The sequence below is a fragment of the Leucoraja erinacea genome, chromosome 5, assembly GCF_028641065.1.
Source record: "Leucoraja erinacea ecotype New England chromosome 5, Leri_hhj_1, whole genome shotgun sequence".
NCBI lineage: Eukaryota > Metazoa > Chordata > Chondrichthyes > Rajiformes > Rajidae > Leucoraja > Leucoraja erinaceus.
This window is the reverse complement of record NC_073381.1, coordinates 42,324,025-42,342,020: the sequence shown is the minus strand read 5'-3', so window position 1 is coordinate 42,342,020 and position 17,996 is coordinate 42,324,025. Positions and strand designations below refer to the sequence as shown.

At 40.2% G+C, this 17,996-nt stretch overlaps 1 protein-coding gene across 6 annotated transcripts in view; it reads right to left on the bottom strand.

Annotated features, from left to right (window-relative positions):
* Nucleotides 1-17,996, bottom strand: part of otofa (otoferlin a) — a 255,023-nt gene that overhangs the window by 51,524 nt on the left and 185,503 nt on the right. For 4 of the 6 annotated variants that reach the window (XM_055635423.1, XM_055635421.1, XM_055635425.1 and 1 more), the window contains 7 exons: nt 15,890-15,990; nt 14,707-14,797; nt 13,643-13,759; nt 11,796-11,948; nt 8,215-8,404; nt 6,564-6,688; nt 4,958-5,089 (listed from right to left, as the gene is read on the bottom strand). In XM_055635423.1, the coding sequence (XP_055491398.1) occupies nt 4,958-5,089; nt 6,564-6,688; nt 8,215-8,404; nt 11,796-11,948; nt 13,643-13,759; nt 14,707-14,797; nt 15,890-15,990 (909 nt within the window). Of the gene's footprint in view, nt 1-4,954; nt 5,090-6,563; nt 6,689-8,214; nt 8,405-11,795; nt 11,949-13,642; nt 13,760-14,706; nt 14,798-15,889; nt 15,991-17,996 lie in introns of all 6 variants that reach the window. The other 2 variants (XM_055635427.1, XM_055635424.1) reach the window with 1 other exon arrangement.

Below are 17,996 nucleotides of genomic sequence, written 5' to 3'. Positions count from 1 at the left end.
TAATCCTCCACTGCCATTTGCCTGAATCTGTTGCCTTGTTAGGCAACAATCAATATTGTAGTAGATGCTGAAATTACATGGCAGTTTTCTGTCCCTAAAGGACAAGATTAAATTAGACCTATTCAGAGCCAAACAGCATTTTATTCTATATTTATTTTAGTTACTGATTTTAAATTCACCATCTGTCAATATATCCCTGGATAACCCTGGATGGGTTGTTAGTCTTGGGTTGCCAACTGTTCTGTAGTAACTGGGACATCCTGTAAAATTGGGCTAAATTGGTTTGTCCCACATGGTACTGCCCATGTCCAATAATTGACTGCTATTACTCGGATCGAGGGGACTGTCAGGTCAGAGCACCGCGTCCGGCCCTGCCTCACCTGTCGCAACGTAGTGCAGCCCATGGAGTGTAGCAGCAGCGCCTCGCCCGTGGCCCCGTCGGTCAGCAGCCCAGCCAGCTGTTCAACCTTTGGACTTTCGCTTACCGCCGACACCACCACCCATCCTTGGCATGGCCGATCATTGTTTCATGAGTTGGATGGGGCGCCGGAAGTCACACGCAAAGTCCGGAGCCCAGGCCAAAACTCCTCAGCTGGCCTGCCGGCTGGGCTTTGTGTGCAGTCCAGCACTCGGTCCAACTCATCATTCACCCAGCCACGGCCGAGTCGGTCAACGAATTGCCATCAGGAATTTGTCCCTTATTTTGTCGTTTTGTCTCTTATTTGGGATTGAGAAAGTTGGCAACCCTAGTTGTCACTCCAGTAATATAAATGCAATGTCATTGTGTTACAATTGGATGGCCATTTGGCATTTGATCTGTTTTGTTTGGTTAAACTTAAATAATCATTTACAATACAAATTCACTGAGTGGTATCTTGCATTGTGTAATCAACCTGGAGTTTCCAAATATTGGGAATTTTTGATGGAAAATTAATTTAGTGAGCAATAATTTTAAATAATTGTAATTTCATCAATGGAATATTCTAGTTGAGAAATTCATAATTATATCAATGACAGGCAGAACAGAAAATCAAATGTTGTCACAGAGATGATTAATGTTAAACTGAAGTTAGGACTGCTGAAGAAAATATTCTTTAACTTAAGAAACCTTAAGCAGTCTTTAACGTGATATTCCTCAAAAGAAAAATGAACAAATGTTATTGTTTTCCCCTGGTCCTTCATCCATGAAGCTTTTGTCTCTCTGCTAGAGTGCCACGCACACTCTGGTAACTGATCCAATCACTTATAACTGAGGGATCATGTACAACTTGACTAATGGGAGCAACATATTTAAACTTGAATTTGCTTCCACAATCTAATCCTATCTCCTTTTTTCTAACTACATGAAAATAAAGGCTCATAATGGAATGCTTGGCATTGATCAGAAATAGTGAAACTGCATGGCAGGATGCTTGCAGAGTTACCGGCAAAGGCTTTTGTGGTGTTTCTATCATCTAGTTTGGATATCCACAATTGCTCACCTGGTGATGCTGGAAATGCTACATTTATTGCACACCTTAGGTACTGATTTGCCTTGGCCTTTACTCTGCTGTGTTCCTTGTGGCTATTTGTAGTTCCACAGTGTTATGTCTGGAATTTCAGTGTAATGATCTAGCTTCAAAAAGAAAGAATGTCACATCTGGAGAGAACCTTGAGATATAGTTTAGTAAGTTAGAAGGGAAGAGACAGGATTGGGGTTTGTTTTTTGGTTGCGAGGACATGGCAAGTGGTAATCCATCAAGATATATTCTGAGGCTTCAATATAAATCATAAACACCTTTGACAGAGAGGAAGGAATGGAACTGTACAGCACAAGAATAGAGCCTACAGCCCCCAATATCTGTATCAAACATGATGCCCAGATCATCTCATCCACCTGCACACAACCCATATCCCTCCATTCCCTGCAGATCCATAGGCCTATCCTGAAGCCTCCTAATGCCACTATTGTATCTGCCTCAACCACCAAACCAAGCAGCGCGCACTCACTACCCTCTCTGTAAAACAACTGCCCCGCACATTTCCTTTAAACTTTGCCCCTCTCACCTTAAAACTACACCCTCAAGTATTTGATTTTTATACTCTGGGAAAAAGACTCCGACTCTCTACCCTACCTTTGCCTCTCATTATTTTACATAATTCTATGGGTTCCCCCTGCAACCTCCAGCGTTCCAGAGAAAACAATCCAAGCCTGATGGTACTGATATAGAGGGAAAGTGCCAAATGTATGGTTGTTAAATTTGCTGATGATACAATGAGAGGTTGGAACACTTCCTTTTCAATAACCATCAGATAAGTAAGGCTGTGTGCTCAGCCCCCTACTCTACTCACTCTATACCCAGGACTGAGTAGCCAGATACGGTTCCAAAACCATCTTCAAATTCGCTGAAGACACCTCCATTGTTGGACGATTTACAGATGATGATGAATCAGAGTATAGGAGGGAGATCGACGGACTGACTGAATGAGGACAGAATAACCTTGCTCTCAACATCAGTAAAACCAAGGAACTGATTGGTGACTTTGAAAGTGGAAGGTTGAGGATCCACAAACCTGTCTTCTTCAATAGGACAGTGCTGGACCCAACACATTGATGCAATCATAAAGAAAGTCTATTAATGCCTCTACTTTCTTAGAAATTTGAGGATATTCAGTATGTCAATGAATACTCTCTTAAACTGGTGTACAGTGGAGAGCATGTTGACTGGTTGCATCATGGCCTGGTTCAACCTAAACAAAATCTGCTGCTCCTGTTTGTCAAATCTATGCCAGGCTAGGTTGCTTGGGGGTAATGGTACCACATATATATGGTGGTGGTATGCAATTAAACCTCAAAATAATAGAGGGTGGAATTTTAAAAACACTGCATTTGTTTCAAAGCACACCAAGCATAGGCTGTTTGGAGAGGGAATGATTTTAGTTCAGTTATGCTTTCTTTCCTGCTGTGGTTAATCACTCCAGGATGCCAAATGTTTGAACGGTAGATCTGCTTTCTGTTCCAATGAGCACTACGGCAGGCATGAGAAAAATCGATCAAAAATAGTGGTTGAAAACTCAGAAGAAATTGAATTTAAAAATTGGATGAAAATAAATCAGAAAATGCACCTTGGGATTATCACGTTAAAGACCATGTGAAATCTAAATATTTTTTTAGCTCCAGTATACATTTCTTTGATCGTACAAAACATATAGGTGTGGACTTAAAGGTGCAACATTATTTTCATTTGAATTGTCATCAGAAAATCATCAGAATCATCATTGTTATCTAATCTAATAAAAATCTTGTCTAGTGCTATTCAAACTACAGCAAGCCTGAAAGATGTAAACTCTACTTAGCCCATGGTACACAATGCATCCAGCAACGAGTGAATAAGAAAAAACAAAACATAATCAGACAGCTAGCCCATATTGATTAATGTCAGTACATGGAATTCAAAGTCTACAAGGAACCCCACAGTAAGAAAGACAAAGGTTGAAACAGTGATTGTATGCTATCTCTCTCTCACATCTCTGCATGTAGTCTGGCTTCAGTTCCACAGTCCAAAATTGTCTGTCCTATATACTATTTGACATAATTACATTGTTTATTTTCATGGTGGAATATACTATACAGTCCCTGTCTTTTTTTCCTCTGATCAGTAGAATATGGCGTGACAATTCTGCAATGTCGCCAAACTTATGTTGGCTGATGTAATGTTCTTAAATGGATCTCATTCCTGCACTTATCTATTCTGTGGACATCACCATAGACTTAATCTAATAGTGGGCACCCGAATTTGAATGAATTCAAAGAATGGTTTACAGAATATAATAGATATAGGAATAGTTATATGAAAGATATTATCAAGCATTATCAAGGGTGCAGGGAAGATTTATGAGGATGTTGCCAGGATACGGGGGTCTGAGCTATAGGGAGCAGTTGAGCAGTCTAGGACTCTATTCCTTGGAGCGCAGGATGATGAGGGCCGATCTTATAGAAGTGTATAAAATCACAAGAGGAATTGATCGGGTAAAGGCAGATTCTTTTGCCAGAGTAGGGGAATCAAGAACCAGAGGACATAGGTTTAAGGTGAGGGGGGAAAGATTTAATTGGAATTTAAGGGGTAACCTTTTCACACAAAGGGTGGTGGGTGTATAGATCAAGCTGCAGGAAGAGATAGTTGTGGCAGGTACTATCGCAACATTTAAGGAACATTTGGTCCGATACATGGATAGGTTAGGTTTATAGGGATATGGGCCAAAAACTCAGGCAGTTGGGACTAGTGTAGATGGGACATGTTGGTCGGTGTAGGAAAGTTGGGCCAATGGGCCTGTTTCCATGCCGTATCACTCTATGACCATATATATATGGATTGGAAACATAGATGGTATGAATGATACCCATTGGACTATACTCAATTTTCTTTCATTACTTATTGAATACAAGTTACACCACAACCAAAATTATTTCAGCCTTGTTAATACCATGCCAACACCTTCTTTGAAAAAAAAGGGCACATTAATTAATTAGGAATAAGATCGCAGATAAAGAGCGCAGCATGTGACCGTGTTCTTTTGTCATTCTTGGTTTCTGAAAACACTGAAGTATTATATTCAGGAAGCCAACTGATTAAAGAATGAATAATGCATGATGCAAGTTGGGTACACTGAAAGTGTTGCTTCATTGACCTTGTGTGGAATTTGTGGCAGATCATATGACAAAGTCTGTGAACATTTTTTTTATTTTGTTGAAAGCCATTTTCTTGGTTCATGCGTTAAATTCCTGGAAACTTTTGGGGGTTCGAATTGCTTTTATATATGTTCATTTATAAATGCATCTGCTGAGTTACACTTTCATTTAACTAAGATATCTAATGACCTAGTTTTCACAAATCGTTTACAATATTAACACTTTTTGATAGAATTAGAATGGGATTAGAATAAGAATTTAACAGTAAGGTTCAGGACTCCTTACCACAGTATCCTGGTCATAAATTTCAATGACCACAATGGGAGGGTCATCTCTCAGTTCCTGTGCTTCACCATATAACTCAATATTGTCATATACCAACATCTGGTCCCAGGTAGGGCAAAGTGTCTCTTGTAAAACCTATGGGAAACAAAATGAAGAAGCCGAAATTGGAAACCTTTCAATACAGAAGTTATTATATTTATGATTTTGGTTTCATAACCATTTTTGTACTTCTCACCTTCCCACCCTCCCTTTAGCTGAATTTTATGCATAGAGAATCTTGGAAAAGCATCAAAAAAATAAAAGTAATAAAAAATGACTGAATGAGAATTTAGTCAACAAATCAACAGCAGAGCATCCCCTAGTCAAATTACAGTATCATTTGCTAGGCATTGCATTGGATATTTAACTCTTAATTTAGCATTAGCTGAATAATGATATTAAAGATAACATAAAAACATGGAAGGAAAAATAAGCAATTCAGCACCATCATGGTTGATCTGCCACAGACTTCACCTGCATATCTGCCAGTCCTTATGCACTCAGATACCTGATGTTTCAAGAATTTGTCTACTTTCTCTTTAATGATCCCAATGATCCAGCCTCCATAAAGCTCTAGGGTAGAGATTTCCAGAGATTCACTACTTTGTGAGGAAAAAGTTACTGTACATTTCTGTTTTAAACAAGGTCAGGACCCTTCTAATCCTGAATCCATGTCTCTTTGTTTGAGATTCTCCCACCACTACAAATATCTTGATGTCTAATTTGTTGTGCCCTTTAAGGACCTTACATTTTTCAATAGTCACCCCTCATTCTGATAAACTTCAAACTTCAAGATAAAATCAGAGAATATGAAATTAGATTTTTTTTCAAAGATAAATAGAACAGATTTTCTTTTTAATACCATCTTATTTGCGAAGGTAGGCTGATGTTTTGCTTCCACGACTTTACCATTGTATACATTGAACCAATGTGGGATGTTTATTTATTCATTTAGAACACATTTCACATTCTAAAACCCATAAGAGCTTCAGAATCTAAACGTATATATTGTAACAATTAAATTCCCACTCTCCCATTTCCAGGGGTACAATCTTGTTTCAAAATATACTTTCCCCTGTGTAAGATCAGGACTTGCAAAAGAGTTATTTGACTGCCGATATCTGATGAGTTTTTATGTTGAAATATTTGAGTCTAGAGATACAGCATGGAAACAGGCCGTATGGCCTATCCAGTCCATGCTGACCATTCACACTGATTCTATGTTATCTCACTTTTGAATGCACTCCCTACACACCAGGGGCAATTTTACGGAGGCCAATCCTCTACAAACTCCATGTCTTTTGTAATGTGGGAAGAAACTGCAGCACAACAGAGAAAACCCACGTGGTCAGAAGGAGAACATGCAGACAGCACCCACGGTCAGGATTGAATCCGAGTTTCTGGTGCTGAAAGACAGCAGCTCCACCAGCTATACCACTGTGTGGCCGCTATTTTGACTACCAGAGATATTTAAGGTTAGACGCCATTGACACCCAAAGAGTTATCTAAAGGCTTCAGCAGTGTGCTTTCTTTCGTTGACACAAGTGCCTTTCGATTACATGGTAATTACCTCAGTACATTGGCTCTGGGTGGAGAAGAAGACTCGAGCAAATGGATCAGAGAGGCCACTAGTATCTGCGGCACACAAGCTGCGGGCTTGGTACATGTGGACTCTGAGCTGGAAAAGCTGCTTTTCTGGTTTGGCAAAAGAAAACACAGAATTATTACGAATGATGCAATGACTTTAAGACAAGCCAATCAATTTCCAAATTTGACTGAATAAATTGTCAAACATTAGTGGCAACAGTTTGCTTCACACAATTATTAGTTCTTTTTCAAGAACTTGATGCCTTGATTGATATTTTCATCAACGCTGCAAGTTGAGCAGAAGCCATTTTTATCACAATGTGTAACTTTCAGGAGCTCTTTCTCAACTTCCTTTCCTCCAAAGCCATTTGGACGAATCCCGTTTACCATCCGGCAACATCTTTGCAGAGAATCTCTGGGCTTTTGTTTCTATGCCAGTGCATGGACATAGACAATGTGTAAGAAAGAACTGCAGATGCTGGTTTAAACTGAAGATAGACACAAAAAGCTGGAGTAACTCTGTAGGACAGGCAGCATCTATGGAGAGAAGGAATGGGGGACGTTTTGGGTCGAGACCCTTCTTCAGACCGTTCTGAAGAAGGGTATAGACCCGAAACATCACCCATCTTTCTCTCCTGAGATGTTGCCTGTCCCACTGAGTTACTCCAGCTTTTTGTGCCATCATACATACACAAGTCTGAGACTAGTTGAAGGTTAAACCCAATCTGCCAGTGGTCTCCAATGGGAGAGCGCATATATGTTGAGGAATGGGGGTGGGTGTACTGTGTATGCCGGTCATGGTTTCACGCCACTGAAGATTGATGTACAAATAAATGCAATACCTTCTCTGTGGATAAAGTCAAGTGCCTGATTTCTTTTTCTTCACTTATTTGGATTTTTAACTCTTTCATTTTGTGAATTGCTTAAATTCATTTAGACTAGCAGAGACATGAAAATCTTAAACCCGTTGACATCCAGTGAGCTAGCAAAGGCTTTGCATGGCATGGCAAGGCCTTGGCAGTGTGCTGGCTGTAATTTGCTCTTCAGGCCTTCCTGCCAGTTTCTAAGACTAGGAGAATGATGATTAAAGCCATGCATCCCGACAATATTACAAAAGTCTTGAGGAGAGCTAGTCAGGGAGATGAGCTGAATTATGCACAGTTTATCCCAAGAACACTGTTGCTAACCAGCTGAATATTTTCTGCACTTTTAGTTTTTATGCAGTTTTTTTATCCATCCAACTAAGATGGCGCCCAACCCAGGTGACTCTTAGGGTGCGAGCCACAGAAGTGGATCTGTAATCACGCATTACAATCACTCCACTATTAAATCTCCACTCTGAATTTACTGGCTTTATCTTGCACTAAACATTATTACCTTTATCATGTATCTGTACACTGTGGATGGGTCAAATGTAACCATGTATTGTCTTTCCACTGACTGGTTACCATGCAACAAAAATGTGACAATAAACTAAACTCATAACCCAGGTAGGTAGTAAGATATAGATTTTAAATACCACTGAGCTACTCAATAAGAATTTCATTATTCCATTTTGGTACATATGACAAAAAAATATATTCTTGAATCTTGACTGTACAGTTTAATCATTTACTTTCAAAATCAGTACTTACTGATATAGGTCAGACTTATCGGAGGGCTAGACTGCGTCCCGGGTCCCTTTACAGCTTTGTTCTCTTCATATCCGTTGGGGAGGCCACAGAGGAAATCCTTCCGCTGTTTATTCAATCCCAACCAAAAGTAAACCTCTATTTTAGACTGGACTGTCCAACATCCAGTGCCAAAGCCTTTCTTTCCAGGAAGCTGTGGAGAGGTAAGTGTAAGTAAGACTTTTTTGAAAGATTTAAATAAATGCACAGCAGTGCACCGACCAATGGCCCTGGACGTAGGTAAAGAGATAGAACTGATAGGAAGAAGGGGAGATTAGGCGATTAGAAAAATTAGTGGGGGGATGGGATTGCTCTGTGAGGTAAATTCATGTTCATAAGTCATTGGAGCAGAATTAGGCCATTCGGCCCATCGTGCCTACGCCATTCAATCATGTCTGATCTACCTTTCCCTCTCAATGCATTTCTCCCGACTTCTCCCCATAACACTTGACACTTACTAATCAAGAATCTGTCAATCTTTGCCTTAAAAATACACAATGCCTTGGCCTCCACAGCCTGTCTGTGGCAATTATGTGACATGCTCCTGATTAGCACAGGGTCAATGGGCTGCATCACCTCTTTCTCGGTAAGAAGGAAATATAGAAACATATAAGATAGAAAGCAGGAGCGTTTCACAGCATCTACAAAATGGAAATAAAACAACATTGCCCAAGTCTTTCCTTGGTTATATTAACCAGCATTGTTGACATTCTTTCACGAGGAACTGCAGATGCTGGAATCTTGAATAAAACACAAAATACAGGAGTGACTCAGCAGCTCAGGTAACATCTGTTGAGGGAATGGATAAGTGATATTTTGTGTTGGAACCTTCCTTCAGGCATTTGTAGTTGGAGGGGTGGGGAGAGAAAGCTGTAAAAGGGGTGGGGGTTGGACAAAACCTGACAAGTGAAAAATAAGAAAGAAGTACCTTTGAACACGTAGCCTTTGCTTTCACTCTCTCTCCACCCCCTCCCCCTTTCCCAGTTCTCCAACCTGTTTTAGTCTCCGATTACATTTTATCTCTGTACTGCCCATGCCCCTGATATTAGATATGTTACAAAACCTACCTGAATCGTGGCTGAGCATCTGCCCCACCCCGTGTGCGCGATTTTGGCGCCGTTTAGAGGGGGCGGGTTTAAAACGCGATTTTCACTAGGCTGTTGCAATCGAAAATGTTCAGCCTAGTAAATCATTAACGGAAAATCGCTGAAAGGCCCCGTCGCAAAAGGTATTATTAGTTTTTATGGCCTTGTATAATAGTTATAGTAGTTTAAAAATCACTCTCTCAACCCGCGACCTCTCGCAGCCCCAGGGTTTTATAAAGCAAACAATTAAAGGTATGTACCTTATTTTTACATTAAATGGGGCTTGTTATTAACCCTGTATATAAAGTTTTCTATAGCGAGTAGTTCATTTTGGGCTCTTTATATCCCGCAGTATTTTTCTGGGCACTTGAGGGCACAAATCCAGCGCAATGTGAACGTTCTAAACCAGCGCGTTCACAGGAACCCACTAGAAAGCTGATTTAAATTGACTTTAATTTACAGCAATTGAACACTAAATTCCTTCCATTTGGCCTATAAATTGATGTAAATGAGATTTAAAAATCATGTTTTATTGTGAATTATTTGTGAATATTATTTGGACACTTGGGCTATTTAAAAATGTTAATCATTTATTAAGAAATGGATAGATGTTTAGATCTAGTAATTTAAGTATGAAATTAGCTACAATTGGGTAACTAACTAATTATATGCTTTAATTTCAGGTCATCCAAGTAAGATTATTTTATATTTGTTTCAGAATGCTTCAGTCTATGATAACTGAAAATTTCATTCAGTTCTCTTAATTTTTAAGAAGGTTATGGGCTTTTGACTGTCCACGATCACAGCTTTTTTGTTATGTCCATAGAAAATCAATAGGGAACAAGATGCTAATTTCCGAGTATGAAAATGGCCATAACGTTTTTATTACTTGAGATATGAAAGTGAATTAGGTGTCAAATTAAACTTATTGTTATGCTTTATCTGATGGGATAAATTGCAGACTTGATTTTTTAAATCTCAAAATATTGTAACATTGCTACTGATATCAGTCTGAACAAGGGACTCGACCCGAAACATCACCCATTCCTTCTCTCCAGAGATGCTGCCTGGCCTGCTGAGTTAATCCAGCATCATGTGTCTATCCTGACAAGTGATAGGTGCATACAGGTGAGGGGGGTATTGATTCACAGAGAGGTGGACAAATGTTAGAGGTGGATTCCCTCTGGGTGCTCCAGTTTCCTCCCCCATTCCAAAGATGCATAGGTCAGTAGATAAATTGGCCCTCTGCAAAATTGTCCCATGTGTGTGTTTCCATGCTGTATTTCTAAACTAAACTAAAGTGTAGTCACTGGTTTTGTGTAGATTAATATGGCAGCCGATTTTCATTCAACAAGAATACACACAATGCAATGCAGGTCATGACCAGATAACAGGTTTTGATTAGGTTATTTCAAAATAAACATTTTGTTATCCCATGGAAACTCCCATGCTGAAGTGACAATAATTACAGTGGTACAGACAATTACATATTAACATTATGAGCTTTGCCAAAATGACTGTAATAGATGGAGTGCCACCGAAATTGCTGTCCAAAGGCCACGAGATTTTTCTAAAAAGATAATGTTACCATCCAGGGTTTCTCCAAACTGACTCAAGTTTCTTTGAAATCCATTCCTGGTCCGAGCTTAAAATGGCAGCAGCATCTGCTGACATGCTGCTGCACTCTCACGCTCCCAATCTGTGCACTGAGGCAACAGCAGGTTTAATCTGCTGCACACACAGTGGCACCATTGACATCAAGGGGGAGAGAGATAGCTGCCTAGAAAAAGGCAAGCAACATTTTAATTTAGTTTAGTGTGTTTAAATGCATTAGGATTTTTCTCTGTTTTAAGTTTTATCAAGCTGCTTTTATAATCTTATGTTTTGCACATTGGTTTTGTTGCTTCATGGTTCCCAGATGTTTTTGAATGTTTGTGGATATCAAAGTGTTCAACTTCAGGAAAGGTTTTGGGTTGTTGGCGCTGTGGACAGGGCTCTGCCAGCTGACAAAGCTACCCTGGAAATTCTGCTGGCTTCTTGTTCTGGGAGAGATCCTGGTGCTGCCACCGATGGGCCACACATATGAGCTGGTAGCTGATCTCTCAGAGGAAAGCTGAGTCTGTGACCACTCTGGCAGTCTGGCTGCAGGCAGCCATCAATCTCAGAGCAGCACAAGATCTATCCTATGGGGTACTGGAGCAACTCAGCAGGTCAGGCAGCATCAGTGGAGGAGACGGACAGGTGGCGTTTCAGGTCAGGACCCTTCTTTGGCAAGAGTTTGTAGAAAGGTCCTGATAAGAAACATTGCCTATTGACTTCCTCCAAAGATGCTGTCTGACACGCTGAGTCTCTCCAGCACTTTGTACTTTGTCCAAGCAAAACATTCTTGGCTCCCCTGGATTTTCCTTCCAGAAGATTAAACCCATCCAATAATCCTGCCAGTTGACAACCTGACATTACCTTTAGAAAGACTGTTTTAACTTTGCCACAGTCTTTGCCTGTTTCTTCATCCACGATTGAGTACAGGATATCTTTGGATGGAATTCGAGCATATGCTATCCTCTTGTTGTTGCTCATCATCCAGATGAAAATTTCGGGAATGCTGTGTTGGGGCTGCAATAGAAATGTGAAATATTAGAAACTGCAGGAAGCTATTCAATTTTTCAATGTTCTCTCGACTCTGAATCAGTTCCTGTGGACTGGAGGGTAGCCAATGTAGCTCCACTCTTTTAAGAAAGGAGGGAGAGAGAAAATGGGGAATTATAGACCAGTTTGCCTTACATCGGTAGTGGGGAAGAAAATGCACTGGTCAAAATATTAAAAATGTTATAGATAGCAACGCATTTGTAAAAGCAGTGGGAAATGGAATAAGACCATGTGGTTCAGTCATGGAAAAAATCATTGATTCGTTATCTGGAAATTATTTTTTTTTTTCCACTTAAAACATTATTGATTTTTCACAGAGATATATACCCAAAACAGTGCAACATTTACCATCACCATAAATAAAACAAAATAAGAAAAACACCAATCAAAATAAAAAAATAAACAGATAGGGAAAAAAAAGTAAATATATTTAAAAAATGGAATAAGACCATGTGGTTCACGTCCCAAATTAAAAAAAACATTAAGCCATGCCTGAATGTTATCTGGCTGCAAGCAAAACTTTAATCAAATATGTCTCTTCTATCTTTACTATATATTTAATGTGCCCCAGATACATAACAGGGCAGAATGTGTTCCTGGGGTCAGATTAGGAAAAGTGCATTTTGGTGATATTGTGTCATGGCTTTGAAACAATGGTAAACAGTCCATTTTTCCCAGGATCTTCTCAAATGAATTCTCCTCGAGCTCTCAAGGACTAATACAGTTTCTCACATAATACAAATTGTCAGCACATTTTCTGACCACTTGGAATGGCAGTCTGTTGTTGGACTGTTGTTCATTAAGCCACTGCCTGGTAATGGCCTTCTTACTTGCTGCAAGCAAAACTTTAATCAAATATGTCTCTTCTATCTTTACTATATCTTTAATGTGCCCCAGATACATAACAGGGCAGGATGTGTTCCTGGGGTCAGATTAGGAAAAGTGCATTTTGGTGATATTGTGTCAGGGTTTTGAAACAGATGGTAGAGAGTGAGAGGTATTTACATAGAGTAGGATATCTTAATTGGAGAAAGCGTAAGAGAGCTCCAATGAGAGTGAGATACAATAGAGTGAGAGTGAGAGAGAGTGTGAGTGAAAGAGAGTGTGTGAGTGAGAGTAAGAGAGCGTGAGTGAGAGTGTGAGTGAGAGTGTGAGAGAGAGAGAGAGAGGGAGAGAGAGTGAGAGAGAGAGAGAGAGAGTGAGCGAGAGAGTGAGAGTGAGAGAGAGAGAGAGAGAGTGTGAGTGAAAGAGAGTGTGTGAGTGAGAGTGAGAGAGAGTGAGTGAGAGAGTGTGAGAGAGAGTGAGAGTGAGAGAGAGTGTGAGAGAGAGAGAGAGAGAGAGAGAGAGAGAGTGAGAGAGCGTGAGAGAGCGTGAGAGAGCGTGAGAGAGAGAGTGAGAGAAAGTGTGTGAGAGAATATGAGAGTGAGAGGAAGTGTGAGACAAAGTAAGTGTGAGTGAAAGTGAGAGAGGAAAGGGAGAAAGTGAAAGAAAATTATTAGCATTAATTAAGCAAAATATGAAAGTTAACCATACTTATTTTCTACTTTATTCGTGAGCATAACCATGAAGAAAATATGAATTCAATATTAGATTCTGCTGTACTGAACTCTCAGCAAAATTGAATATGTTTCTTACTTTCTGTATCCAGCCAAATCTCTTACCTCCTCAGCTATAAAGCGGAGTTTATGCAGAAAGCTCTGAACCTGCTTCATTTTGTCCTTGAATGTGTTTTTCTTCACCTGGGATCGGATTGTCTTTGCTTGTTGTGCCATGTTCTCCTGGAATCAGACACATTTGCTTGTATTCAGTGTAAAGATTACAATCAGACCTTCTGTATGTTTTGTCTTTAAAAAGAGGATCTACGCTTTCAGCATTGCCTATTGCATTTTATTTTGAATCTTATAGCAATGACCACTAGGTTTGTGGAATTAGTATTGGTCATTGACAGCTATCATCTATCAAAGCAGTACAGCAAGTTATTTCTCAAGTCATCCATGGTATCTTTCAAACAATTTTCCCTGCGCTGAATGATTTTGAAAATATCAGGCAAATGTCTCTCGCGGGACCAAAATCTAGGCTGTGCAGCCACTTGACCCTTTGCTGTGTATCGTGAGGTTTAATTAAAATGGGAGTCACAACTCTAAATTATCTTAAATTGAAATGCTATACAGCTCCAAGAGCTATGAAGAGTAAGTGTTACATGAAAAATTAATTAACTAGGAAATTAGAATTTTTTCTGCTTTCTGAATCTTCAGATCCTTCTCCTAAGATTGACTGTGAGAACATGGGAGCAGGAGAAAGGGGATATTGCCTTACGAGCCATCCCTGTGCTTCATAGCTGATGCTCAGTGTCAACCCTGCTAATCTATGTATCCTTCAATCCTCTTGCAGACCAAATATCTTTTAAATCCCTGTCTTAATTTTTTTTCATCATTTGAACATAAGAAGTGCTGTGATATACTGAAAATTCACAACTTTGAGTAAAGACATTTCCTCTCATTCACTGTTAAACTTCAACAACTTCACCCGAGACTATGCCCCCCAATTCTAGACCAGTGTAGAACAGAATAATAGGTGTAACGTTATAAATTATTGAATTCTGCACAAACTAGAATGCCACAATGAAGATCTAAAGCAATATTTGCATGAGCACCTAAGTCCGTGGTTTCTCAGCAATGTTTCTTAATGTTAATCATCTGTAAGAACCGGGGAAAGTTTAATTTACCATCTCCCTTATGCAGGCCTTCAGTCTCTCTCTGTCCAACTTTGTCCTTCCTAGTGCATTTTGGTCCTTCATTCCCAGTGACACAAAACGGCTGTTGGGGGAATGTGGAGGCAATAGATCAAATACAAAGTGGATGTCTTCAAAAAGTATTTTGCATATGAAATAGAAGAACATCTCAATTATCCCATGTGATCCAAGACAATCATTTCATTCTCAATTTCAAAATCTGTAAATTACCATTAGTAGACACAAAAAGCTGGAGTAACACAGTGGGAACAGGCAGCAACTTTGGAGAGAAGGAAAGGGTGACGTTTCGGGTCGAGACCCTTCTTCAGATCATTATACGGTTTCGGAATATATGAAAACACCTTTCAATCAATATTTTGTTTGGAGTACAGAGGCTGTATCATATTCAAGAATGCCTCAACATTTTAAGCAATTAGTAAAATGAGTATTTAATTTGCTTTTGGTGGCACCTGCGGAGAACGAAATGTTGGCTAAATGCTAGGGAGAAATGCTTCTTTCCTTTCTAAAAGTGTTGTGCTCTCTGTAATATTCACCTGGTGCAGGACGACCAGACTTAGGTGCCACAGCTGTAACAACAGAGAATTGTGAGTCTGTGGAATTCTCTTCCTCAGAGGGCGGTTCTCTAGATACTTTCGCGAGAGAGGTAGATAGGGCTTTTAAAGATAGCGGAGTTAGGGGATATGGGGAGAAGGCAGGAACGGGGTACTGAATGGGGATGATCAGCCATGATCACATTGAATGGCGAATGGCCTTCTCCTGCACCTATTGTCTACTAACTTTGTGCCAAACACACATTTTATGTCCCAGAGATAAGAGCATTACTAAATGCATCTGACTGACTGTGCATTTAACATGATGGAGCAGGGCTCAAAATAAATAGTTAATGCTTGAAAAATACACAGTTGGTACATAAAGCAGTGGAGTCAAAACTAAAAAGTTAAATTGAAAAGAAAAGCTTAAAATTTGGTATGTCCTTAAGATAGTCACTGAGGTTTTCAGCATGAATCTGTTGAATCATACGCAACATGAAGATGTTAGCCGGTCGCACTTTAATTAATTAAATAATTAATTTGTATTGATAGACTTGCTCCAACAGATTAATGCAGCATTACCACCATTTTACAGCGGGGTGATCAGTATCTGCATTTATACGCACTTGCATCCGTTGCTTAGCTCCTCCAGGACGCCTCGGAGCCGTCGCTCTGGGTGTGGTTTTTCTGTCTTCATGATCTCCTGAACATCGTTTAAACCTTCTTCCTATTGTCAAACGTTGGACGATGTTACACAACCACAAGACTGAAGAAAACAAATCACATTTTCCCGCCTCCTTAAAACTCTGTTGGGTCGCCATTCCCACTCTTCCTTGAAACACGTGAAGGCCTCCTTTCCACGCCCGCTTGTAACTTACCAGACTTGCTTGACAATTTATTATGCTCTTTAAAAATGTGTTGGACAGGGGAGATGTGTTGAAAATGTGTTGGAGCACTAATTGGAAAAACATCCAACAGTCAAATAATCTGCCAGTGTGGCTCTATCTGGCTTTCTCTTGCGTCACATTAGCAGTTTTACTTTAATACAGTTCACATACTGGAAGTCAATTTGTATCTTTTAAATGTCTTACTAACATTTCTTTGCTTTATTTCCCACTGTTAATGTGAAAATTATGATTTTGTGTATGTCTTTCTTCATCTCTTCATCCGGTCCCCTGGGGATATGTGAGGACACTGCGGGGTGACATGTTGCTCAAGAATCTGGAGAAACTGCAGCTAAAATTAACAACTTGAAAACCAAGGAATCCAAAGCACAAATTTTAGTCTTAATATTGAGTGGTTGCACAATCGGGGCATCAACATGTCAAAGTTCTAAGATTGCAGGTGGCACCTGCCTTCTCTCCACACCCCCTGATCCCTTTAGCCACAAGGGCCACATCTAACTCCCTCTTAAATATAGCCAATGAACTGACCTCAACTACATACTGTGGCAGAGAATTCCAGAGATTCACCTGTTTTCACCTGAAAAATGTTTTTCTCATCTCAGTTGTAAAAGATTTTCCCTTTATCCTTAAACTATGACCCATTTCAGTCCTTAATGGCCTACCCCTTATTCTTAAACTGTGACCCTTGGTCCTGGACTCCCCCAACATCGGGGACATTTTTTCCTGCATCTAGCCTGTCCAATCCTTTAAGAATTTTATATGTTTCTATAAGATTCCCTCTCATCCTTCTAAATTCCAGTGAATACAAGCCTAGTTGACCCATTCTTTCATCATATGTCAGTCCCGCTATTCCAGGAATTAACCTGGTGAAACTACCCTGCACTCCCTCAATAGCTATAATGTCCTTCCTCAAATTAGGAGACCAAAATTGCACACAATACTCCAGGTGCGGTTTCACCAGGGGCCTGTACAACTGCAGTAGGTCCTCCTTGCTCCTAAACTCAAATCCTCTCACAATGAAGGCCAACATGCCATTAGCTTTCTTCACTGCCTGCTGTACCTGCATGCTTACTTTCAGTGACAGATGCACAAGCACACCCATGTCTCGTTGCACCTCTCCTTTTCCTAATCTGACCCTATTCAGATAATAATCTGCCTTCCTGTTCTTGCCACCATGTGGATAACCTCACATTTACCCACATTATACTGCATTTGCCATGCATCCACCCACTCACCCAACCTATCCAAGTCACCATGCAGCCTCATAGCATCCTCATCGCAGCTCACACTGCCACCCAGCTTTGTGTAAAATGCGCAAAGTTGGAGATGTGTCCTAACCCGAAACATCACCTATCCATATTTTCCAGTGATGCTGCCTGACCCACTGAGTTAGTCCAACACTTTGTGTCTCTTTTTTCAATCAGGGGCATTGAGTCAGCAGTCTTGTCTTGACCATATGTCCAGGAGAAGTAGGTCTTTGCTGCCATATTACCTCTTTGAACAGTACTTGAAATGCTTCATGGTTTTACTTTGTTCTCCCCCACCTTTCCCCTCTCTACCCTCTTTTTCTCTCTTTCTTTCTATTTCTCCCTCTCCTCCACTCTTCCACTCCCTCTATGCTGGCTTCTTCACTCTTGTGCACTGTTCTCTCTCTCTCTCTCTCTGTGCTCCATCCCTTTAACCGACCCTCTTTGGCTCTGCACCCAGCTCTTCTCTCTCTATCTTCTTGCCCCTTCTCACTCTGAAAACTCAAGTTGCCTATATTTACCACTATAAATAAGGGTTAGAAATGTTGGGATGATGTCAGCTGTTGATCTGATTTTTTGTT